General features: G+C 33.8%; 1 protein-coding gene across 2 annotated transcripts in view; it reads right to left on the reverse strand.

Moving 5' to 3' along the window:
• Positions 1-11,814: 11,814 nt before the first annotated feature.
• LOC126887829 (major royal jelly protein 3-like) overlaps positions 11,815-22,271 on the reverse strand; it is a 175,141-nt gene continuing 164,684 nt past the window's right edge. For both annotated transcript variants that reach the window (XM_050655697.1, XM_050655696.1), the window contains exon 8: positions 11,815-12,093. In XM_050655697.1, coding sequence (XP_050511654.1) covers positions 11,869-12,093 — 225 coding nt within the window. In that variant the 3' untranslated portion in view covers positions 11,815-11,868. The remainder of the gene's footprint in view (positions 12,094-22,271) is intronic.

The raw sequence follows: 22,271 nt of genomic DNA on the forward strand, positions 1-22,271 counted from the left end.
GTTATAGAGAGCACTTGGTCAGTGGTGCTTCGTTGAGGCCTGAATCCTGCTTGTTCAATTGGTATTTTTTGAAGTAGCTTTGGGCCGATTCTGTTCAGGACCAGTATTTCGAGGAGCTTGTAAGCTGAACTGAGTAAAGCGATGGGGCGGTAACTCGCTGGGTTGTCTGTTGGTTATCCAGGTTTTAGAATGGCTATGATTTTTGTTTGTTTAGATGTTTGGTAGGTTATCTGTTTTGAGTATATCTGTATAGAATTTAGACAACCAGGTTTTTGCAAATTTCCCACAATGGATCAGGAATTCGGGAGGTATACCATCTGTACCAGGAGCTTTGTTAGGTTTAATGTCTTTGATGGAGTTTGAGACTTCTTCTGGAGGAACGGTGCGGAGTACTCTGTATCTGATGGACAGGCAGCTTTTAGATGTTTAAGCTCCCTTTTTATAGTAGTGGTAAACTTTTTATCACATGCTCCTCTGGAGGTGGCAACTATATGTGATGCAATTTTATTTGGGTTGAAGTCGTGGATTTGTCGTGTTGCCAGTTTGTCACTTCCGAGTTTTCTTAGGAGCGACCACGCTTTACGGCTAGACTTTTTGAAATCTAACGATTAGACTTCATTTGTCCATTTCTTCCTTCTTGCTACATCAAGGCTCAGGAGAAGTTCGTTCGCAATGTCACTTTCACCGGTTTCACGATATTCTTCGTAGAGGTTTTGGCTTTCCTCTCTCCATCCTGGTATGTATTGCTTACGATGGCCCCTGGGAATGTGTTTCTTTGCTGTAGCAATTATTGCCCCTCTAAACCTTTCATAATTTTTGTATGTTATTGGAATCCATCGTAGGATTTTATCGAGTTCGTTGGTAAAGGCGGGCCAGTTACCTTTGTTAAAGTTCCAGCGTGGTCGTGGAATGGTTGTGACTAGTGGGATTTGGATACCAATCTCAATAATGATCGGCCTCTGCTGGCTATGCGGGAAGTCATGAAGTACTCTTCTCTTGGTTGGTAAGGGGTAGCTTTTCTGGTGTTTGCTCACAAAACATAAATCTGGATTGTACTCTTGTCTCCATGCCGCTGATTTAAAAGTGCCCCGGTCTTTGGCATCGAAGACGTGATGCAGGTGGTTACTCTCTGCCCAGTCTAGCAGTGTCTCCCCGTTTTCATCGTTATTTCTGTATTTCCATTCTTGATGATGGCTGTTAAAATCACCTAAATAGATGGCGGGATGGGGCCTTATGTCTATGACGTGGCTTGGCCATGTAATACTTGGGGGTTTATAAACATTTGTCACTTCCATTTCACCTATTTTGGTAACGGTCAAATGTATATTATCTTGCATGGTGGAAGATATGAGGTGAGCGTTTTCTACGGAGTTTTTTACGTAGTTGGCGGTACCATAAGCATGGTGATAGGTTGCTCCCAGAAGATCATAGCCTGGAATTTTGCCTCTACTTGCGAGTTGTTGTTCGTTCGCAGCATGGGTTTCCTGTATGACTACCAGGTCGATGGCGTTAGAACGTAGTATGTTTGACAGCATTTCGCTTTTGGATCGACTAATGCCTTCAATATTTATCTGACAAATCCGGACAATGGGTCCCAGAGTTCTAGTCGCTTGGTTCTCATAAGAACCATTTCTTGGTTGGGCTTTCATGTTTGCAGTTGTGTATTGGCCAGGAGATCGTTAGATAGTTTGGCCGCCTGTTCATTCTAGCTGATTTAGTGTTAACCAGAGGGCACGTGCAGAATTCTGCGGACGCGAGCTAGTTTACCCTCCAAATCGTGATTTCGTTTTCGTGATCGTTTGACGCAAATATTGATCCCATGTAAATTTCTTTTAAAACGAATGATGGAGTTGTCAAACAGTTGTAAATTGTAAAGGGAGTTTGCTAAATTCATGACTCTGGGTACGAACGGAAAAAGTAAATAATTAAACCTATGGAAGGGTACATAAAATGTTCGAACTTGTCTAGTGGTGCGAGGTGGTACAAACAGTGCGATCTTATTAAGTAGTTGAGAACAACTACATATACGCTTTAAGATCTTGAATAATAGCAAAAGGTCCCTTTGTTTTCTCCGGCTTGCAAGAGAGGGGACCTGAAGTTGATGCTGCCATACAGTGTAATCTTGACAGGTATGAAGCTTGAAAGCAATGTAACGGAAGAAACTATTTTGGACTTGTTCAAGTTTCCTAATGTGGACCAAGTAGTGTGGGGACCACACTGAAGAACAATACTCGAGGTGAGACCTGACCAAGGAGAAGTAAAGAACTCTAATACTGGATACGTTTGTAAAATCACGAGTTGTTCTTTTTACAAAACCCAACATTTTCATATACGTTTGAATGCCATTGAGTATTGAAACAAAGAGAATTTTCCAGTGTAATCCCCAAGTCCTTGATTTTATTTACAGTGTTGAGCAATTGGCCATCAACTGCTCGTTAAAATTAGGAATATAGAAAATTATGCTCATTTTCATAGTTGATTTTTTCGTGAACAGATTAACGGATTTCGCTTAGTTTTTTTTTTTTATAATTTTAGATTTTTCTTTAGATCTTACACAGTTGTGCAAAGGTTTACTCAAACTCTTTTTTTATGCTTATACCGGGTGGAAGAAAAGAAACATTTTTCTTATGTAAGTTTGAGACACCCTGTAGAGAGAACAAGGTATAAATGTGAGTATACATCAGAATTGTATTGTTGTCTTATATTTTCTGAACATTCTGTTTTTTGAATATCCTTGATATATTTAGAAACAAAGAAAATTGATGGTTTTCTAGTTTAACATGTGTTTTAACTGAAACAAAAGTTTGAGACACTTGTAGGGAGAAAAAGGTAAGGTGGTTTATACATCGATACTATCTTGTAGTATAATATTTTGTAAATATTTTTTTTTAATTTCTCTGATATCTTTAATAACAAAGAAACTAGACGGTTTTACTCTATAATATGTGTTTTAACTGACGACATGCGATCTGTGAGGAGGCCATCTCTTATCATACCACTAAGATGAAATTATTTCATGCATAGAGTGCAAAAAGAACACAGTGTTTAAAGAAAAAAAAATCTGTGTAATATACCTCTCGCTATTTAAAGAGCCTCCTCGTAGACACCAAATCCGTACTTATTCTCAAGAAAATTCCACCCGAAAACATCACAGAGCCTCCATTAAAAAATCTCGTCTCACTTATATTGCGCTGTGCATACCGCTTACCTGTCGACAAATAACTCTTATAGGTATCGGCAAGGACTATTTACCTTATGGCCTTGCTGTTTTTAAAGTTTCGTTAACTGTTATTTTTTATTGTTAATTTAGTTTTGTTTCAGTAAAAACACATGTTAAAGAGTAAAACCACCTATCTTCTTTGTTTTTAAAAATATCAGGGACAATCAAAACACAAAATGTTCACAAAACATAAGACTACAATACGATTCCAATGTATACTATCATTTGTACCTCGTCCACCCTACAGGCTGTCACAAACTTAACATAAGAAAAACATTTCTTTTCTTCCACCCGGTATAAGTACAGAAAAGAAGTTTGAGTAAATCTTTGCACGACTATGTAAATACCAAAGAAAAATCTAAAATAATAAAAAAAAATTAGCGGAATCCGTTAATCTGTTCACGAAAAAATCAACTATGAAAATGAGCATAATTTTCTATATCCCTAACTTTTGACGAGCAGTTTAGTTTGATAATATTGGGTGGTGAGTACGGTTAAAGTTAATTATATACATGACTTATTTCGTCTATTTCTGATTCTTTGAATTGGAGGCGGTTTCCTATTATCAGTTTTTTATAGTATGCTTGCCATTTATTTTCTTTGATTTGACCGATCTTGATTTTCGCTGTCTTATTTCTTTGGAGCGATTTTAAGATATGCCATGACTCTGAATTTCTCGTTCCTCCTGTGTGTTGCTTCATCTCTGCGCATGTCTTTTAAATCTTTCATTTTTTTCATTTGCCACTTTTTCTTTTACTTCTTTATTTTTTTCCCTGCATAGTTCCAAGTCCTCCTAGTTTTTTGTGTTCAGGTATTTTATATGGAGTTCTTTCTTATCTTTAATGCATTTCAGTGTGTATTCGTTTAATTTCGTATTTTGGTGGGTGAATTTTTGGCCCTCTTCTTCAAGAGCTTCTAGGGCTGCCGTCTTCAGCAGGTTTTTATGTGTTCGTACGTTTGTTCTTATGATTCATAACTATACTCTTCTAACTTTTGGTCCAATCTTCGTTTAAATGAATCTTTTATGGGGTCTTCTTCTAGTAAGTTTATTTTGAACTTCTTTTCTTTTAATAAGCACGCATTGACAAGTGTAGCCGGAGTCGTAAATTCCAATGTTCATTTTTTAAAAGCTGTGTTAGTTTTCCGATATTTTAATTATGACTGGAGATTTGGATGTAGAAATTTTTTGAGTTTTATTATTTATAAAAACGGTTGGCGTAAAGTGATCGTGATCAGTCATGTCAGTATGAAAAACAATAAGATTAATATTAATATACTGTTCTAATTGTCTATTGTTTTTTTTTAATTTCTAACATCAAAAGTAAATAAATTTCGATCAAAATAATGTTGGTACCTTTTTTTTGGTTGGTAAAAAATCGTGAAAATCACCTTCTAGTTAGCATTTAAAAAGATATTAATCTTTACCGCTTGACAAAAAATTACTTAACTTATTGTTTATAAGATATGTAAGATTCGTTGGTTTAAAGTGCTGTTTTTGAAAAGGCTGTAGTCAAATGGGCTTAAACGAGTCACTAATCACGACTGTATGAAAATTTTGAACAGACATGTCTTATAACCAATTTTTGTCTTCAGGAAAACAAAAAGTCCAAAATATTCACAATAGAAAACATATATTTTTTATACTAGTTGAGATTTTATGCATTTCGGTGTGTCTTCGTTTAATTTTGTATTTTTTGTGGGTGAATTTTTGGCCCTCCTCTTCAAGAGCTTCTAGGGCTGCTGTCTTTATGCAGGTTTTTATGTGTTTGTACGTTTGTTCTTATGATTCATACCTAAACTTTTTTTTAACTTTTGGTTCAATCTTCGTTTACATAAATCTTTTATGAAGTCTTCTTCTAGTAAGTTTATTTTGAATTTCTTTCCTTTTATTAAGCACGCATTGACAAAAGTGTAGCCGGAGTCGTAAATTCGCCAGTATCCCCTAGGTCGGTTTCTGTTGGGTCCATATAAAGAGGAACTCCATCCAAGCAATTACTAGTTTGTGATCTGTACCGCATGCTGCGCTTTGTTTTCCTTTGACATCCTTGATTTTATCGAGCTTTCGTAGTTTCCTGTCTCAGTTCTCTGGTTTCTTGTGTCCATGTGTATTATCCGATTATATATTTATGTTTATAGAAGCCTCACAACATGGAATAATACTCGAAGTCTGGAGAGAGTATCTATCATAATCATAAACTTTTTTTGCCGACGGTTACTCTTACGAGATATACAGGGTGTCCCGAAAAGTTTGGCCATAAATTATACCGCAGATTCTGGGGTCAAAAATAGGTTGATTGAACCTCACTTAGCTATACACAATAATGCACACAAAAAAAGTTACAGCCCTTTGAAGTTACAAAATGAAAATCGATTTTTTTTTTTCATATATCGAAAACTCTTAGAGATTTTTTATTGAACATGGACATGTCGACGGGTTTTTGACAAAACATCGTAGGCATCAATTTTCCGAAAATGGGATTTTTATCTTAAATAGTTGCTTACGATAGTATACAACTAATTCAAAATTATTTTTTTCCTAATAACATCCGAAGTGTCTAAAATTGAATTTAATGTTTATCGTAACCACCGCATTTCAAACTCATTTTGTGCCTATGGTATCGTAAACGCCAAGGTAGTACCGACAGTTGATGGTAAACGCCATAAATCTTGTCGTTTACGTTTGCATATTTTGCCGCATACGATAAGATTCAATGACCAAAATGACCGTTAGGATTACTCAGTGTGTTAGAATTCACTGGAAATTTTATTTCGCTCCAACAATTTAAAACGAAAATAGTGGTAGTTTTTATAAATCCTTTTATTCAATAGATGCGGTAAGTTTTTAATACTTGTTTTTATGGTTTATTGTCTTTTTCATAGAATTTGAAGTCTAATTTACTAATTTGGTAATGACGTAACCTATGGTTTTTAGTTGTTCTTGTGCAAATATCATAAATATTATATTTGCAACAAAAATATATCAACTTAGTAGTAAATATATCAACGTAGTAAGTTCACTGAAACCTGAAACAAATGTAGGGGAGTCAATACAGAACGAACATTGAAACATAGTTTTTAATTCCAAACAACTTTTTTTATTAACAATTTTCAATATTGTGAAATATAAAGCTACTTTACTCTTGAACAAGATTCATATTTTTTGACATACCTCATATGAAATTAATGAAATTTAATATCTAATCAGTAGTTTTTTTAAACTAATAATAAAAAGTAATCAATAGGTTTTAAGTTATGCAAACATACTGCGTAAGAGCTCAAAAACAATTACATTTATACATTTTTAAGCTTGTTATTATTTACAGTCGGAAAAATGAAAGAATACCCATGAACGAACATATAAAACACGCTGTATTTTCCTGTCACCGTGTCACAAAGAAAATTGCCCAGCGCAAGTACATGTAATATAATTGAAGACATGAGTTGATAAAGGTGCTATGTCCATTTTTTTCAAAAAATGACTTATTTGGTTACCTAAAGTCGTAATACAACCCCTGAATAACTCAAGATTCTTAAATTGTTAATAATAATAATTATTTTAATTGATAAAGGTACTATGTCCTATGACTAAGTACCCTTTTTTATTAGATAAAGGTGCTATGTCCATATTTAAGGACATAGCACCTTTATCCACTAGATAGTGGGAAAGTTTTATTTACATGGTAGGTGCCATGTGACATTTTAAGGTTATGTTTGTTGTTTATCACATCTTTCAACATGGGTTCGAGAAGTAAAAGAATGTTAGAATTAGTAAAAAACAAGAAAATATGTGTTTCAAATAAAGGTAAGTCCGAATAGAGAATTTTTTTGTAGATAGAAACTGTATTTTGTACTTCTCTAGAGGTCAATACCAATGCGGTGATTTTGGAGCAGCCAAGCACTAGTGGACTTCAAAAGAAGGTCAACTCTAAAGCAGGTAAACATATTAAAAAAATTTTTACTACCTTTATTAATTAATCATCTCTTTTTAATAACAATTTACCCCCTCTGCGATTCAATTTTTTATTTAAAAAAATATAGATATAATATACATTACTTGAGTTATTATTACATACATACCTACCTATGTACATAAATTAAATTTTTAGACTATATGGATAATTGTACTGATGAAAGTGTTACATCAGGCAGCGAATATTCCCCTTCCAGTGAAGAAGATTCAGAAGAGGATTCTGATAACTCAAATATTTCTTATTCGACGAGTCTCATAAACAAATATCCGGATGTTGATAGAGTCAAACGTAAAATGTTTTCTGATAACCAAGAAATTAAAAAGGTAAAGCTAAAAAAAGTTAAGATTAAGAAATAAAAATAGAAATTAGAAATAAGTATAAATTTAATAAATAACTAAGATATTTTTAAGGTTCCGACAAACAGCAGGGAAACCCCGGATAGGATTGACGAAGTGCAGGAGGAAATACCTCGGGAAATACGTATAGAAGACCATAACCAGCAATTCCATGTTACTGCCGATGAAATAAGTAGAAGAGAAATTGTTAAACCAGTTTTAAAAATAACTAAAAAAAGAGTCCGGAAACCTGATAATTGGAAACGAAATAAAGCTGCAAGGTTAAGACAACAAGGTAAAGAATATATTTCTCAAAAGACTAGTAAAATTTTATAAGCTAGATACAAATTCCAAAAATATTTTAATTTTTAAAAGTATTAAGATGCAGGAAGTTAATCGTCACCGCCCTCGTAAAAATATAAAAACGAAAGCTTACAGCTTTAAATATTTTATTACGTGTGATAAAGAAAATACACTAGTGTGTAAAGATGCTTTCTGCTCTTTATACCGAATTGGACGAAAAAAAGTCTTTAAAGCTCAAAATGACTTAAAATCTGGCCAGGTAATGCCCTCACCACATAAGCAAAGGGCATCACAAAAATCCAAAAAAAATATCCGATGAAGTAATAAACTGCATTGAAAATCATATCAAGCAGTTTCCTTCAGAAGAATCACATTATTCTAGGACTAAAAACCCACATAAAAAATACCTTTTCCCTTTACTAAATATTAACCGACTTCATCAACTGTATATAGAGGATTGTCAAACAAAAAAGCTCGAAACTAAATATTTCGTACAGGCCTCTTTTTACAGACATATATTTGAAACAAGGTTTAACTTATCTTTTGGTGTACCAAAAAGTGATACTTGCAGTTTATGCGATGCTGGAGAGAACTCTTTAGAGCACTCGAATAATTTTCAACTTGCTTTTGCGCAGCAGAAAGTTGACCGCGAAGCAGTAAAAATTTCCAAAGAAAAATGTTACATAACAATGGATCTTCAACAAACGATGCTTTTGCCAAAGCTATCAACGTCAAAATCTTTTTACTTAAGACAAATGTGGCTATACAACTTTGGAGTCCACTGTTTAATCAGTTCTGGTCATAAGTCCTATTTTTTTACATGGACTGAGGATATTGCCAATAGGGGAAGTAATGAAATAGCAAGTTGTTTGCTACGATTTTGTCTGCTTCTTAAAGAAGAAAATCCCAAATTGATCATTTAATAATTTGGTCAGATCAATGTGGGGGACAAAACAAAAACTTCTCCATTATTAACCTTTTTCAATACCTAATATTAAAAAAAATATTTAAGATCATTGACCGTAAATTTCCCGAAGTTGGTCACAGTTACCTTGACTCTGACAGAGACTTTGGAAGAATAGAAAAGGTTCTTAGAAAACATCAGAATATTTATATACCAGACCAATATAGGGAAATTATTAGATCTGCGAGTACCAAACAAAGTGTATGCCTTAACATGGAACATTTTTTTTTATTGCTTTGAAACTCTACCTGCAAAACTTCATTTAAACAAAACACTCACTAATAGTCTTGACCAAAAAATAAATTATCGAGATAAAGTGAAGTGGCGTTGTTTTGGAAAATACTTTTACAAAACTAGTTTAGATCCGTTTACCCCATTTGTGGAAGTTGACTTACAAAAAAAAAGAGAACTGATAGTACAAAGTAATCAAGTTGTTTTACGAAAGTTACCTAAATGCGGTGGTTTGACTTCTGAAAAAATTTCAAATCTACAAGATCAACTTAAGTTTATTCCAGCAGAGTATAAATGGTATTATGATATTGTTTTAGAAGAATGTTTGAAAAACCCTAAGAAAAAACGTAATTCATGTTAAATTTAAATGTTTCTGTGTCTTTGTTTATAAATTTTTAATGTATCTTACTTTGCTTTTGTTAATCTGCAAATAAAATTTAATTTCCAGATTATTTAATAGTTTTTTTTATTATTTTTTTAAAATTTAAATACAACATAGGTGACATAACACCTTTCTCTACTCAAGTTTATACCAACATCTGCATAAAATGTTGGTTGATTAAGGTGCTATGTCCATTAAAATTAAAATTACTAAAAAAGTTTAAATTCTATAAAAACAAAAAATTATATATAAAAAAGTACAAAACGATTCTAATCTAATAAGATATTGGTAATTTTTATAAAATTTATTAAAAAAAATATATAAGTGAAAACGCGTTTCCTTCAATTACTCAATATCTGAAAAAGTGGACATGGCACCTTTATCATCTCATGTCTTCAATTATTACATGTACTTGCGCTGTCCAATTTTTTGTGTGACACGGTGACAGAAAAATACAGCGTGTTTTATATGTTCGTTCATGGGTATTCTTTCATTTTTCCGACTGTAGGTAAGTTGTAGCTACAGAAAAAGGTTTTAATGACTTTGTATAAACATTTTTTTAACTGATATTTTTCGGTTATTATATTACATTTGTTTTATCTTCCTTAATTTTCTCAAAAAGAGTTGTTTATTTCATGTCTAAAGCAAAATAATTTAGTGCAGTTTAAAGATTACATCTTAAGCTTTAACAAACACATAAACCTATGTCGGAAACATGTCATACCACAGGAGTTTGTGCAAGAATATGAACAGTTAAGTTACAAAAGTGAAATTCCTGACACATTGGCAGAAACTGATGAAGAAGATCAGAGTGTCACAGATTAATATTATTAAATTTTATTTTTCTTTGTAGATTTTTGTCATGAATAATATTTTTCCTGTTAAGATACTTACGTTATTTATGAATATTCATTTATAAATTGATACCTTAAAACTATCGATGTTTATCTTAAGCGACAAGCTTCAACTAAAATTTACACAGAAAGGTCTCACAAAGTATCGTATGCTACATAATTTAATTAAAGAATGTTGTATTACAGTTTTTTTTTCTTTAATTATTATCTTTTTTTATGTACTAATTTATCACAGTTTCAAAATTTTAATTATATTAACCGAAAAGTCGGTAGAAGAAAAAGTCGCCTCCTGTAAAATTTGCGTTTCGTCGGTTACGATGTTTTGTCAAAAACCCATCGACGTGGCATTCTTATGGCAGCAACATCTTAAAAAAAAATTAAAGTGAAATTTGTGCACCCTATAAAAATTTTATGGGGGCTTTGTTCCTTAAACCCTCCAAACTTTTGTGTACGTTCCAATTAAATTACTATTGTGGCACCATTAGGTAAACACAATGTTTTTAAAACTTTTTTCCTCTTAGTACTTTTTCAATAAGCCAGTTTTTATCGAGATATTTTGAATATTTGTCGAATCCACCACATATTTGTATATGGTTAATAAGATTATAGAGACCTGTTAATAATCTAAAAATTTATTTATAAATTACATTTTTAGGTATATTTTGAAAAAGAAGCCACATCTCGATAGAAGGTGACTTATCAAAAAAAGACTAAGAGGCAAAAAAGTTTTACGAACACTGTGTTTAACCAATGGCACCACAATAATTGTTTAATTGGAACCTACACAAACATTTGGGGGGTTTAAAGGAACAAATATATTAAAAAAGAAGCCGGATCTCGATAAAAACTGGCTTATCGAAAAAATACTAGGGGACAAAATAGTGTTAAAAACGTTGTGTTTAACTAATGGTACCACAGTAATGAATTAATTGGAACGTACACAAAAGTTTGGGGAGGTTTAAAAGAACAAAACCCCTATAAAATTTTTATTGAATGGACAAATTTCACTATAATTTTGAATCTTTTGAAAACTTCTTTTCGCGGCTTCTTTTGAAAAAGAAGCCGCATATCAATAAAAACTGGCTTATCGAAAAAATACCAAGGGGCAAAAAAGTTTTAAAAACGTTGTGTTTAACTAATGGTACCACAATAATGAATTAATTGGAACGTACACCAAAGTTTGGAGGGGTTTAATGGAACAAAATCCCCATAAATTTTTTATGGGGTGGACAAATTTCACTATAATTTTGTTTTAAGATGTTCCTGCCATAAGAATGATACGTGTCCATTTTCAATAAAAAATCTCTAATAGTTCTCGGTATATTGAAAAAAAAATCGATTTTCATTTTGTAATTTCAAAGGACTGTAACTTTTTTCATGCCCACATTTGTACTAAGGTAAGTTACGTTCAATAGAACTATTTTTGACCCCAGAATGTGTGGTATAATTTATGACCAATCTTTTCTCAATTTAGATTTAGATAAACTTAGAAACTATAAACTATAATAGAAAATATACTATACAAAATCGATATTTTTAATACTAAAACAAAACTTTACAAAAATAAAATTTATTTTTTTAATCACATTAAGAATGTCCTTAGAGCATTCATACGTTTTGATTCGAATTATAAATATGTATAAATACATTATAGACATCATCTTCGTTAGTTTTATTCGTCGGTTGACAGCGTGTCCCAGGTATTAAGTTGTCAATTTTTACTGCCAATATTCTGAAGTTAACTTCGTCTGTTTTTAAAGAACCTGTAAGAAGTTTTTGAAAACGGGAAGTAAGTATCCACAATTCATCTTCTTGTCGTTTGTTCTTTGATATCTAAAATACAAATTAAGTTTATTTAATAAATGGCTAAAAAATCTACGTACGTGGTTCATCAAGACAACCGACACAAGGAGAAGATACCAGGCAGTAATACCAATGTTAACTATTGCATAATAGGTTTTGCTGTCGATTATATTGTTACAACTCATCCTAATAAAAAATGGCAAGAAAATAATAGACTAGTAGGAAAAAGCTTGAAAATTTATTTTTGATTTGGAATAAATTATCCGTTTAGTATTCAATAATAGTAAAATAAAAATTAATTGTTAGTTATAAATAATATAAGTTTATAACATATAATAATAATTGAAAGCGATAATGACAATTACGACTCTTGCAAAATAAGTTGTTTGGGATAAAAAAATGGCTGGTATGAATAAAAATGAGAATGTAGTTTATACTCCAAATGTTGGAGTACATACTCCACGTAGTAAGAATAAAAATCCGAAGTAGATACTCGGCAGACTGCAGAGTAGTACTCTTATATAAAGTTTGTTGTGAGAATTTTTGATATTTTTGATATAAAATATAAATATCTTTATGCTTTTTAGGATGAGAATATACTTCGTAAATTTAGAGTCTAGTAGTTACCAGATTTCAGTTTGATCGTGGCAAGACTATGGCTGAGTATATATTTAAATTGCGTTCAAAAAATATTGTAACCCAGTAAGAAAGCCTTTTTACAATACAGAACAAACCAAACACAACAGGCATACAACCACTACAAACGAATCAGAAACGAAACGAATACTTTAGTGAGACAAATAAAAACGGAGCACTGGCAGAGTTTCTCAAAACAGATGGAATACGACTTCTACGGAACACAAAAAGAAGTATGAAGAATGATCAGAGGGCAAAGAAAGAAGATGAACGGATTAATAAAAGCGAAACACATTCAAAAGGAAACATGAATATGATAATGATCCACCAACACCTGAAGTTACGACAAACAAAGAAATAAATATTGAGGAGGGAGAAGTAAAGGAAGCATTAAGAAAATTAAAAAATATAAAATCTCCAGGAGAGGACAGAATATCGAACGAACTCCTAAAGTACGGAGGACAAGATCTAACTAAACAAATATTAAAACTAATACAAAAAATAATAAAACAAAACAGAATACATACCACAAGAATAGAGATCAAGCATCCTAATACCTCTCTTCAAAAAAGGAGACAAATCGGACCCGGAGAATTACAGAGAAATTAACTTAGTAAACACAACATTAAAATTAACCACCAAAGCGATAACAAACAAATTGAATGAAATTATACAATTAGCAGAAGAACAAAAAGGTTTTAGGTCGAGAAAGTCATGCACTGACGCTATATTTATAATGAGGCAAGTTCAAGAGAAATCGTTGGAATAAAACAAACCGGCATATTTATGTTTCGTGGACCTTAAGAAAGCATTTGACAGGGTCACATTAAAGGACGTTATCCATTTGTTATACTCGAGAGAGGTAGCTCTAGGAATAATTAAAACGATAGAAAACATCTACCAGAACAACACAATAAAAGTAAAAGTGGAAGATGAACTAACTAACGCAATTGAAGCCGGCAATGGGATAAGGCAGGAGGATTCTTGGAGTCCTTTATTGTTCAACCTGATCATGGACGAAATAATAAAAAAGTAAGAACTAAAAAAGGACACCAAATGGGAGAAAAACAACTTAAAATAATCTGCTATGTAGACGATGCAATATTAATCTCTCAAAGTGAAGTTGATTTACAACGTATGCTACACCAATTTAACATAAAACCAGAAACTTTAACATATTAATTTTCTCAACAAAGACAAAATGCATGGTTATAACAGCAGATCCAATAAGGTGTGATTGGAGCTGAAAGGTCAGATAATAGAACAAGTGATGGAGTTTAAATACCTAGGCATCACACTATCTAGTTACGGAAGGCTCGAAACACAAGTGGAAGGTCAAGTGAATAGAGCATACAGAGCCGCAGGTTGCCTGAATGATACAATATGGGGAAATAAATATATCGGAAAATAAATGAAAGGCAGAATTTACAAAACAGTCATCATACCAATAATTACATACGCGGCAGAAACACGACCCGACACAGAGAGGACAAAAAGATTGCTCGAAACAGCGGAGATGAAAAGCCTTCGAAAAATCGATGGTAAGACTCTATGGGACAGAGCTAGAAGTACAGATATACGACGGATGTGCAAGGGGGATAACATTAATAACTTGGTAAGAAAAAAGAATAGATTGGATTGACCACATAAGCCGAATGACAATAAAAAGAGGAGTCAGGACAGGGAGAGACGGTTCCCCAATAGCAAGACGATCAGTGGAAAGACCACGAAAACCATGGAACGACAACTTACTACAGGCACATTGAAAAAACAGAGTCATGCCTATACAAAAAGAAGAAGAAGAATAAGAAGCACGTGTGATTGTGACTTTAAAGTATTAGCAGAGACATTATTATATAGATTTAATAAAGGAAAGGTTGACAGGCTTTTAACCTCCTCAGTCCATAAGTCCAGCCAGCTGGAAAATGTTTACTAATTTATTACACGGTATTGGACTTCCTATTTATCAGTCAAATTTACTCATTTGAAAAATTCGACAACAGCGCCTGCCTCGGTAGTTTGTTTTTACATGTGGTGAAACTTTTTAAGTTATGATGGTGGCTCCACAAAAATACAGTAAGTTAGTAAGTTGTACTGTTTTTCTGTACTTTAAAGTATTGATTGTTTTTAATGTATGTTACTTGATGATTGGACGTATTTGTGGTAAATATATATTTGAAAATAATTACAACTGGACACGTTAGCAGTCCTCTAAACTTTTTTCCAGCATTTTGGACATTGGGACTTAGTTAGCCCAATATGTTACCATACTCACATTTTTTAAGTTTAGTTACAGATAGTAATAGGATATTGATGGAAAGTGCATTGGAGGCTATTTTGAGAGATAACGATTTTTTCGTCAGTGAAAATAACGATAATGATCAAAGGAAATAGATTTACAGGAATTTAAGCTGTATGTTGGAAGGTCACTAGCTCTAGGTGGTAAGCCTGCAAGTGGGAGACAAGCTGGTGCATCTATTTCAAGAAAACCGGAGACACTGAAGATGAAGTGCTCATAATTCCTGTAAAAAGATCTACAGTTTTCCAGTTACCGCCTATAGATGTAAGAAAAACCAGTAATAACAATGTGCCAATATGCTCTGTCAGCAATAGAAATTCTTATCGCATTGCCTAAATCTCTTGAATGCGCTAAGAAGACGAGATTCTTTTGTACAAAATGCAAAATGTATATGTGTATTTCTCCTGAACCAGAATGTTTTTTAAGTTTCATACTTAAATTATATGAAAGCTAAGTCCTGATGTCCATTATGCTGGACCTGTCATATTATGTCTGTCAAATAATTTTTTTATAGTTTTTATAGATTTTCGTTCATTGTTTTCACAAATGAGGAGAGAAAATAGAAAATATTTTTAAAATAATAAAAAATTTTTCTATGGATGCTATACAAAGTGCAACTTCTCTCACTACTTACATACATTCAAAACGAACAATCTCTCAGGCTGTGAGAAAAGTCGGCCATTGCAGCGAGAAATATTTTTTCTCACGGGTTCCGTACGTAGAATCGCGGTTTCCATGGTAACATGCACAATACAAACACAAAGATTTTTGTCAAATAAAATGTGTCAAATGAAAACTTACCAAGAATTACCTTTCAAAACTGTTCAAATATAACTGGTAACTATAATTTTAAATAAATAAAAGTATATAAATATTAAGAATACTAAATACTTACATATTATGTGTATAATATGTTTATAATTTATTTCAATTTTGGCATATAATCTAGATAAAAGCAACTAAATTATTTAATTTTGAAGTTTGTATTCTTGAAAAAAACGCATCCATAGAAAAAATACAGTGTACAACACGTGAGAAAACGACATATTTCTCCCTCGCTTGATTTGCGGCACTCGCCTCGTACCTGGGCTCGTGCCAACAAACTTCTGCACTCGTGAGAAATATGCCTTTTTTCTCTCTTGTTGTACAATATACTATTGTTTTTGGGGCTGAAAAGGTTAAACAACTTTCTGAGTGAAGAATCGGAAGAATCAAAGTAATAGGGATAAAATATGTAACTTTGATAAAATGAAAATATTTTTAAGATATGTAGGTGATCCGGGATTTGGAACAGGAGTGGGAGATTATATTGGTGTTCATCAAACTACTGTGTCTAAGGTTGTGACCAGGCGCGGATCCAAGGGGGGTCAATGGGGTCAATTACCCCTTCCTTGAGACTTCGCCTGGTGTCGCCTTTTTTTTAAGAAAGAGATAATTACGATTGAAAATAAATAGTGAGTTTTGTGTCCTGTTGACAACTGAATAACGGAATGAAACATAAAACAGAATTCCTTCTCCAAAGTACGTGTTCTCGGTCTTACTGTATGGTGTCGAGCCTTGGACTGTGAATAAAATTGATCTACTTACCTAAATCGCCTTGAGGCTTTCGAAATGTGGTTTTATAGGAGAATTTTAAAAGTATCTTGGGTGAAGAAGATTCGAAACTCCACAATACTAAAACGTCTCAGCCTCAGCAAGACTACTGAGATTATAGAAGGCATCAAGAAGAGAAAAGTGGAGTATTTTGGACATGTAATGAGAAGTTTCAAATATAGGTTGCTACAAAATATGCAAGTGAAAATAGAAGGCAACCTTAGTCCAGGACGAAAAAGCATTTTGTGGTTGATTTAGGGTGGCAGTGAATAAAATTAAGATAGCTATGATAGTAACCAACGTTCTGAAAGGACATGGTACATGAAGAAAAATAAAGTAACAGCCCATACCGAAAAAAAATCCTGCGTACGCGAGTGACGAGAAAATTTTTATTTCATTGCCCCCTCCTTGCAAGGTTGCTGGATCCGCCGTTGGTTGTGACGCAAGTTGCTGACCAGATAATAAAAAATGTGCACGTTGGATAAAATGTTCCGTGCACTTTTCCGTGTGCCGTGGGTGTGATCAATAGCACCCACATAAAAATAAAAAACCACCTCTTCAAGGATATCACTGTATGAACGTTCAAGCCACTTGCAATGCAGATGAGTGGTTTACATACGTGGGCGTATCATGGCCAAGATCCATCCATGATTCACGGATACGGAGCAACTCACAAAGTAACATTGCTAAAAATAAGTTTAGGAGGTTAAATGCAATACTTTTTGGAGATGGAGGTTATGGCGTAGCACCGCGGTTAATCGAAAAAAATCGAAATACTCGATCTTTAGAAATCGGAATACTCCTGTAGAATTTGCTTATAACAAATTATTTACAAAGGAGCATGTATTAATTGAAAGATGTTTTGGACAACTAAAACAACGATTTCCAACGATTTAAAATTTAAATAGAGAGTATCTACTCTTATGTACTCTGAGTAGAAACTCATTACATCAAAATATTTTTAGTAATATGAAATGGAGTATAAACTTATATTTTAAGCTCACACTCATGAGAACATACTCGGAGTTTATACTCCGTTTTTATTCATACCACCCAATGAATAACTTTTAAACTAATTAATGAATCACTATGAAATTTCAACTACATTTTTAACACTATAATAAGACTTAACTTTCCAAGGAATATCAAGGATGTAGACTTATTTTTACAATAGTTAATAAAATTTAATGAAAATTAAGAATTCTCAGATTTTACAGTTTTCACAGCAGCAAATTAGTAACTTAGTAACATTCACAAATTGCCATTTTAAAGCTTTAAACGTGTTTTATTTAGGTAATAAATAATATTTCCCAATCCGTTCAAAATGTGTTTTACTGGGAGATGAAAGTTCTTGGGCATTTTTGGCCTTAAGTTGTTAATAATTTAAAAAGTCCACTGGACCTACTGCAGGAAACAGAGGTTTTGGTAATCGAGGTACATAAAACTCAAAAAGAGTCCCCGACAGGCTACTTTGTACCTTATTTTCTGCACTATTTTACGGAAAAAGGAACGCAACTACGGCAAAATATCATAAAATTAACAATTACGTACTAGAAAGCCACCTAAATCAGCACTTTAGCATGGTACCAAGAACTGGAATTATATCGTCACTACTGTAAAAGGAAAACTTTAAATCAATAATTAATTCATTTATAAAGGTTTGAAACAAACCCTAAATTCCAGACATTTCCTGTGATTTGTTCAGTGGCGTGGCTGACACGGCCGCAGTGCCGACAAGGCGGGGGGCCGACGTTAGGAGGGGCCCCTTAAAGCCTTCAAGCTTAATACTTCTACTATCTTTAAATTGGGGACCAAAACAAATTTTCCTAATAAGCATCAAAATAGGGAATTTGAATTTAAATAAGGAAATAACGAAGCGGGTAATGGACGTAACTCTTACTGTTTTCGGGTGCAATTTAGCGTTTCGTACAGTGGCGGCTCGTGGTAACTTAAGGAGGGTGTTCAATTAAAGAATGTAAAAGGCCTTGCCAAAAGATGTTCTGTAAAATGAAACCTATCTTTGACCCGATTAGTCAGGATGTCACACACTTTTTTTTTGTTTTGTGCAGAATATGATACCTACTGAATGATGGCGCTTCTTCGGTGGTGAAGGTGGACGCAGAAGTTACGAATATTGAAATGTCGTTGTCAAAACTGTTTAAAAATCCGTTTATTTTAACGGCATCCAAAGACCGAGATTGAAATTATAGTTTTATTCTTTGAAAACATTAAACATGGAAAACAAAATAAAGAATGTAGTTTATCACACCCGCATAATCACGAAGTTTTTATATATTGTTCAACTTTAAAACAATGTTTAAACTTTTTGTTTCTTATTGCACATTCTTGTACCAAGTTTATCTCCGGCCACGTTAGCCCATTCTTTTTATAAGAAGTCGATTTTCAAAACTATTTGCATTTTCTTTTATAAACTTCACTGAATAAGGCTCCATCCTAAAAAAACTACCTACCAATATTGTATTTAATAAATTCCCACAATAGAAAATGCCAAACTGTGAATCGAAACGCTCGGCCCCGGTCTCTGTGTGCAGTGCACAAATCCTTAATGTTTTAAGATAGAAGAATCGCTGGTTCATGGATTTAAGAGCTCTCGTTCTTCTATAGGGGTACTGTATAGTGGCTGGGTTCAATTTAAATTCTGCACTTACCACGTGCATCTAGCGTAGCGGTGTTGTGCAAATAAATTATGTGATTAATAAATACAGTTATATTTTAATGATACTATGATATTTATGAGATTTTTAAAAATATATATTTTAATGAAATTTGATTGGGTGTTCACTGCACAAGTGAACCAATGGAGAAACCGCCCCTGGTTTCGTACTTTCGTGGACATGTTGGTAGTTTAGATGAAAGTGAATTCCAAAAAGATAATGTTTTGTCGGTGGTTCTTTAAGTAGCTAAGTATGATCTTGTTTAAGCTAAATTAATCGATAAAAAAAATAACTTAAAAAAACTAATTACTTGGGCCCTCAAATACAAAACGAAGTTGTAAATTTGCTGGCTCAAGAAACTGAAAACAAATTGATTAATTAAAAAAAAAAAAATGTTTTATTCAATAATTCTTGATACCACTCAAGGTATTTCGAAACACGATCAGCTTAATTTTATTTTCCGTTATGTAACTTGCGATGAAAATAATTTATCTTCTAAAGCAGAAGTTGTTGAAAGTTTTTTGGGATTTAATCGTATGTTAGACCAAAGTGCAGAAGGTCTTGTAAATGGAATTTTAAAATTTATACAATCAAAGCACCTTACTTACACCGTACAAAGCGCGGAGACAAAGCTCCGTACACAACCTGAACCTAGTGTTGAATGATGCCGTTGCTGGTGTACAGGAGTTGGTTTTTTTAGAATATAATTAAAAGATTATATTTTTTAGTGCAAGTATTAAAAGATAGGATGTACTATTACTATGTAGTATTATGATTTTGGATCCATCGCGTTTGCCAACACTTAAAACGAACCCATATTAAGCTGCACCCCCCACCATCGCGAATAAAGTTCGGACTAGGCAAAAAATTTAGTGCTATTTATGTGCTAATTAGTTGCTCTATTCCGAATTTTGTTGCTCAAACCGTTTACCAGGAAATCGCGTTGAAAGTGGGGGGTGCAGGTTAATGTAAAGCTGCACCCACCCACACCGAAAAAAGCTCAAACTTCTTGATTTTTTTTGGTGATAAATTTAGTGCTATTTATGTGCTAATTAGTTGCTCTATTCCGAAATTTGTTGCTCAAACCGTTTACCAGGAAATCGCGTTGAAATTAGGGGGGTGCAGGTTAATGTAAAGCTGCACCCACCCACACCGAAAAACGCTCAAACTTCTTGATTTTTTTGGTGATAAATTTAGTGCTATTTATGTGCTAATTAGTTGCTCTATTCCGAAATTTGTTGCTCAAACCGTTTACCAGGAAATCGCGTTGAAAATGGGGGGTGCAGGTTAATGGCAAGCTGCACCCACCCACACCGAAAAAGGCTCAAACTTCTTGATTTTTTTTGTGAAAAATTTAGTGCTATTTATGTGCTAATTAGTTGATCTATTCCGAATTTTGTTGCTCAAACCGTTTACCAGGAAATCGCGTTGAAATTGGGGGGGTGCAGGTTAATGTAAAGCTGCACCCACCCACACCGAAAAAAGCTCAAACTTCTTGATTTTTTTGGTGATAAGTTTAGTGCTATTTATGTGCTAATTAGTTGCTCTATTCCGAAATTTGTTGCTCAAACTGTTTACCACGAAATCGCGTTGAAAGTGGGGGGTACAAGTTCATGGCAAGTTGCACCCACCCACACCGAAAAAAGCTCAAACTTCTTCAAATTAGGGGGGTCAAGCTTAATGGCAAACTGCACCCACCCACACCGAAAAAATTTCAAACTCATTGATTTTTTTTTTGGTGATAAATTTAGTGCTATTTATGTGCTAATTATTTGCTCTAATCCGAATTTTGTTGCTCAAACCGTTGACCAAGAAATCGCGTTGAAAGTGGGGGGTACAAGTTCATGGCAAGTTGCACCCACCCACACCGAAAAAAGCTCAAACTTCTTGATTTCTTTAGTGAAAAATTTAGTGCTATTTATGTGCTAATTAGTTGCTCTATTCCGAATTTTGTTGCTCAAACCGTTGACCAGGAAATCGCGTTCAAATTGGGGGGTCCAGCTTAATGGCAAGCTGCACGCACCCACACCGAAAAAAAGTTCATACTTATTGATTTTTTTGTTGATAAATTTAGTGCTATTTATGTGCTAATTAGTTGCTCTAATCCGAATTTTGTTGCTCAAACCGTTGACCCGGAAATCGCGTTGAAAGTGGGGGGTGCAGTTTAATGGCAATCCTGCACCCACCCACACCGAAAAAAGTTCAATCTTATTGATTTTTTGTGGTGATAAATTTAGTGCTATTTATGTGCTAATTAGTTGCTCTAATCCGAATTTTGTTGCTCAAACCGTTGACCAAGAAATCGCGTTGAAAGTGCGGGGTGCAGGTTAATGGCAAGCTGCACCCACCCACACCGAAAAAAGCTCAAACTTCTTGATTTCTTTAGTGAAAAATTTAGTGCTATTTATGTGCTAATTAGTTGCTCTAATCCGAATTTTGTTGCTCAAACCGTTGACCAAGAAATCGCGTTGAAAGTGGGGGGTACAAGTTCATGGCAAGTTGCACCCACCCACACCGAAAAAAGCTCAAACTTCTTGATTTCTTTAGTGAAAAATTTAGTGCTATTTATGTGCTAATTAGTTGCTCTATTCCGAATTTTGTTGCTCAAACCGTTGACCAGGAAATCGCGTTCAAATTGGGGGGTCCAGCTTAATGGCAAGCTGCACGCACCCACACCGAAAAAAAGTTCATACTTATTGATTTTTTTGTTGATAAATTTAGTGCTATTTATGTGCTAATTAGTTGCTCTAATCCGAATTTTGTTGCTCAAACCGTTGACCCGGAAATCGCGTTGAAAGTGGGGGGTGCAGTTTAATGGCAATCCTGCACCCACCCACACCGAAAAAAGTTCAATCTTATTGATTTTTTGTGGTGATAAATTTAGTGCTATTTATGTGCTAATTAGTTGCTCTAATCCGAATTTTGTTGCTCAAACCGTTGACCAAGAAATCGCGTTGAAAGTGCGGGGTGCAGGTTAATGGCAAGCTGCACCCACCCACACCGAA

The sequence above is a fragment of the Diabrotica virgifera genome, chromosome 7, assembly GCF_917563875.1.
Source record: "Diabrotica virgifera virgifera chromosome 7, PGI_DIABVI_V3a".
Classification (NCBI taxonomy): Eukaryota; Metazoa; Arthropoda; class Insecta; order Coleoptera; family Chrysomelidae; genus Diabrotica; species Diabrotica virgifera.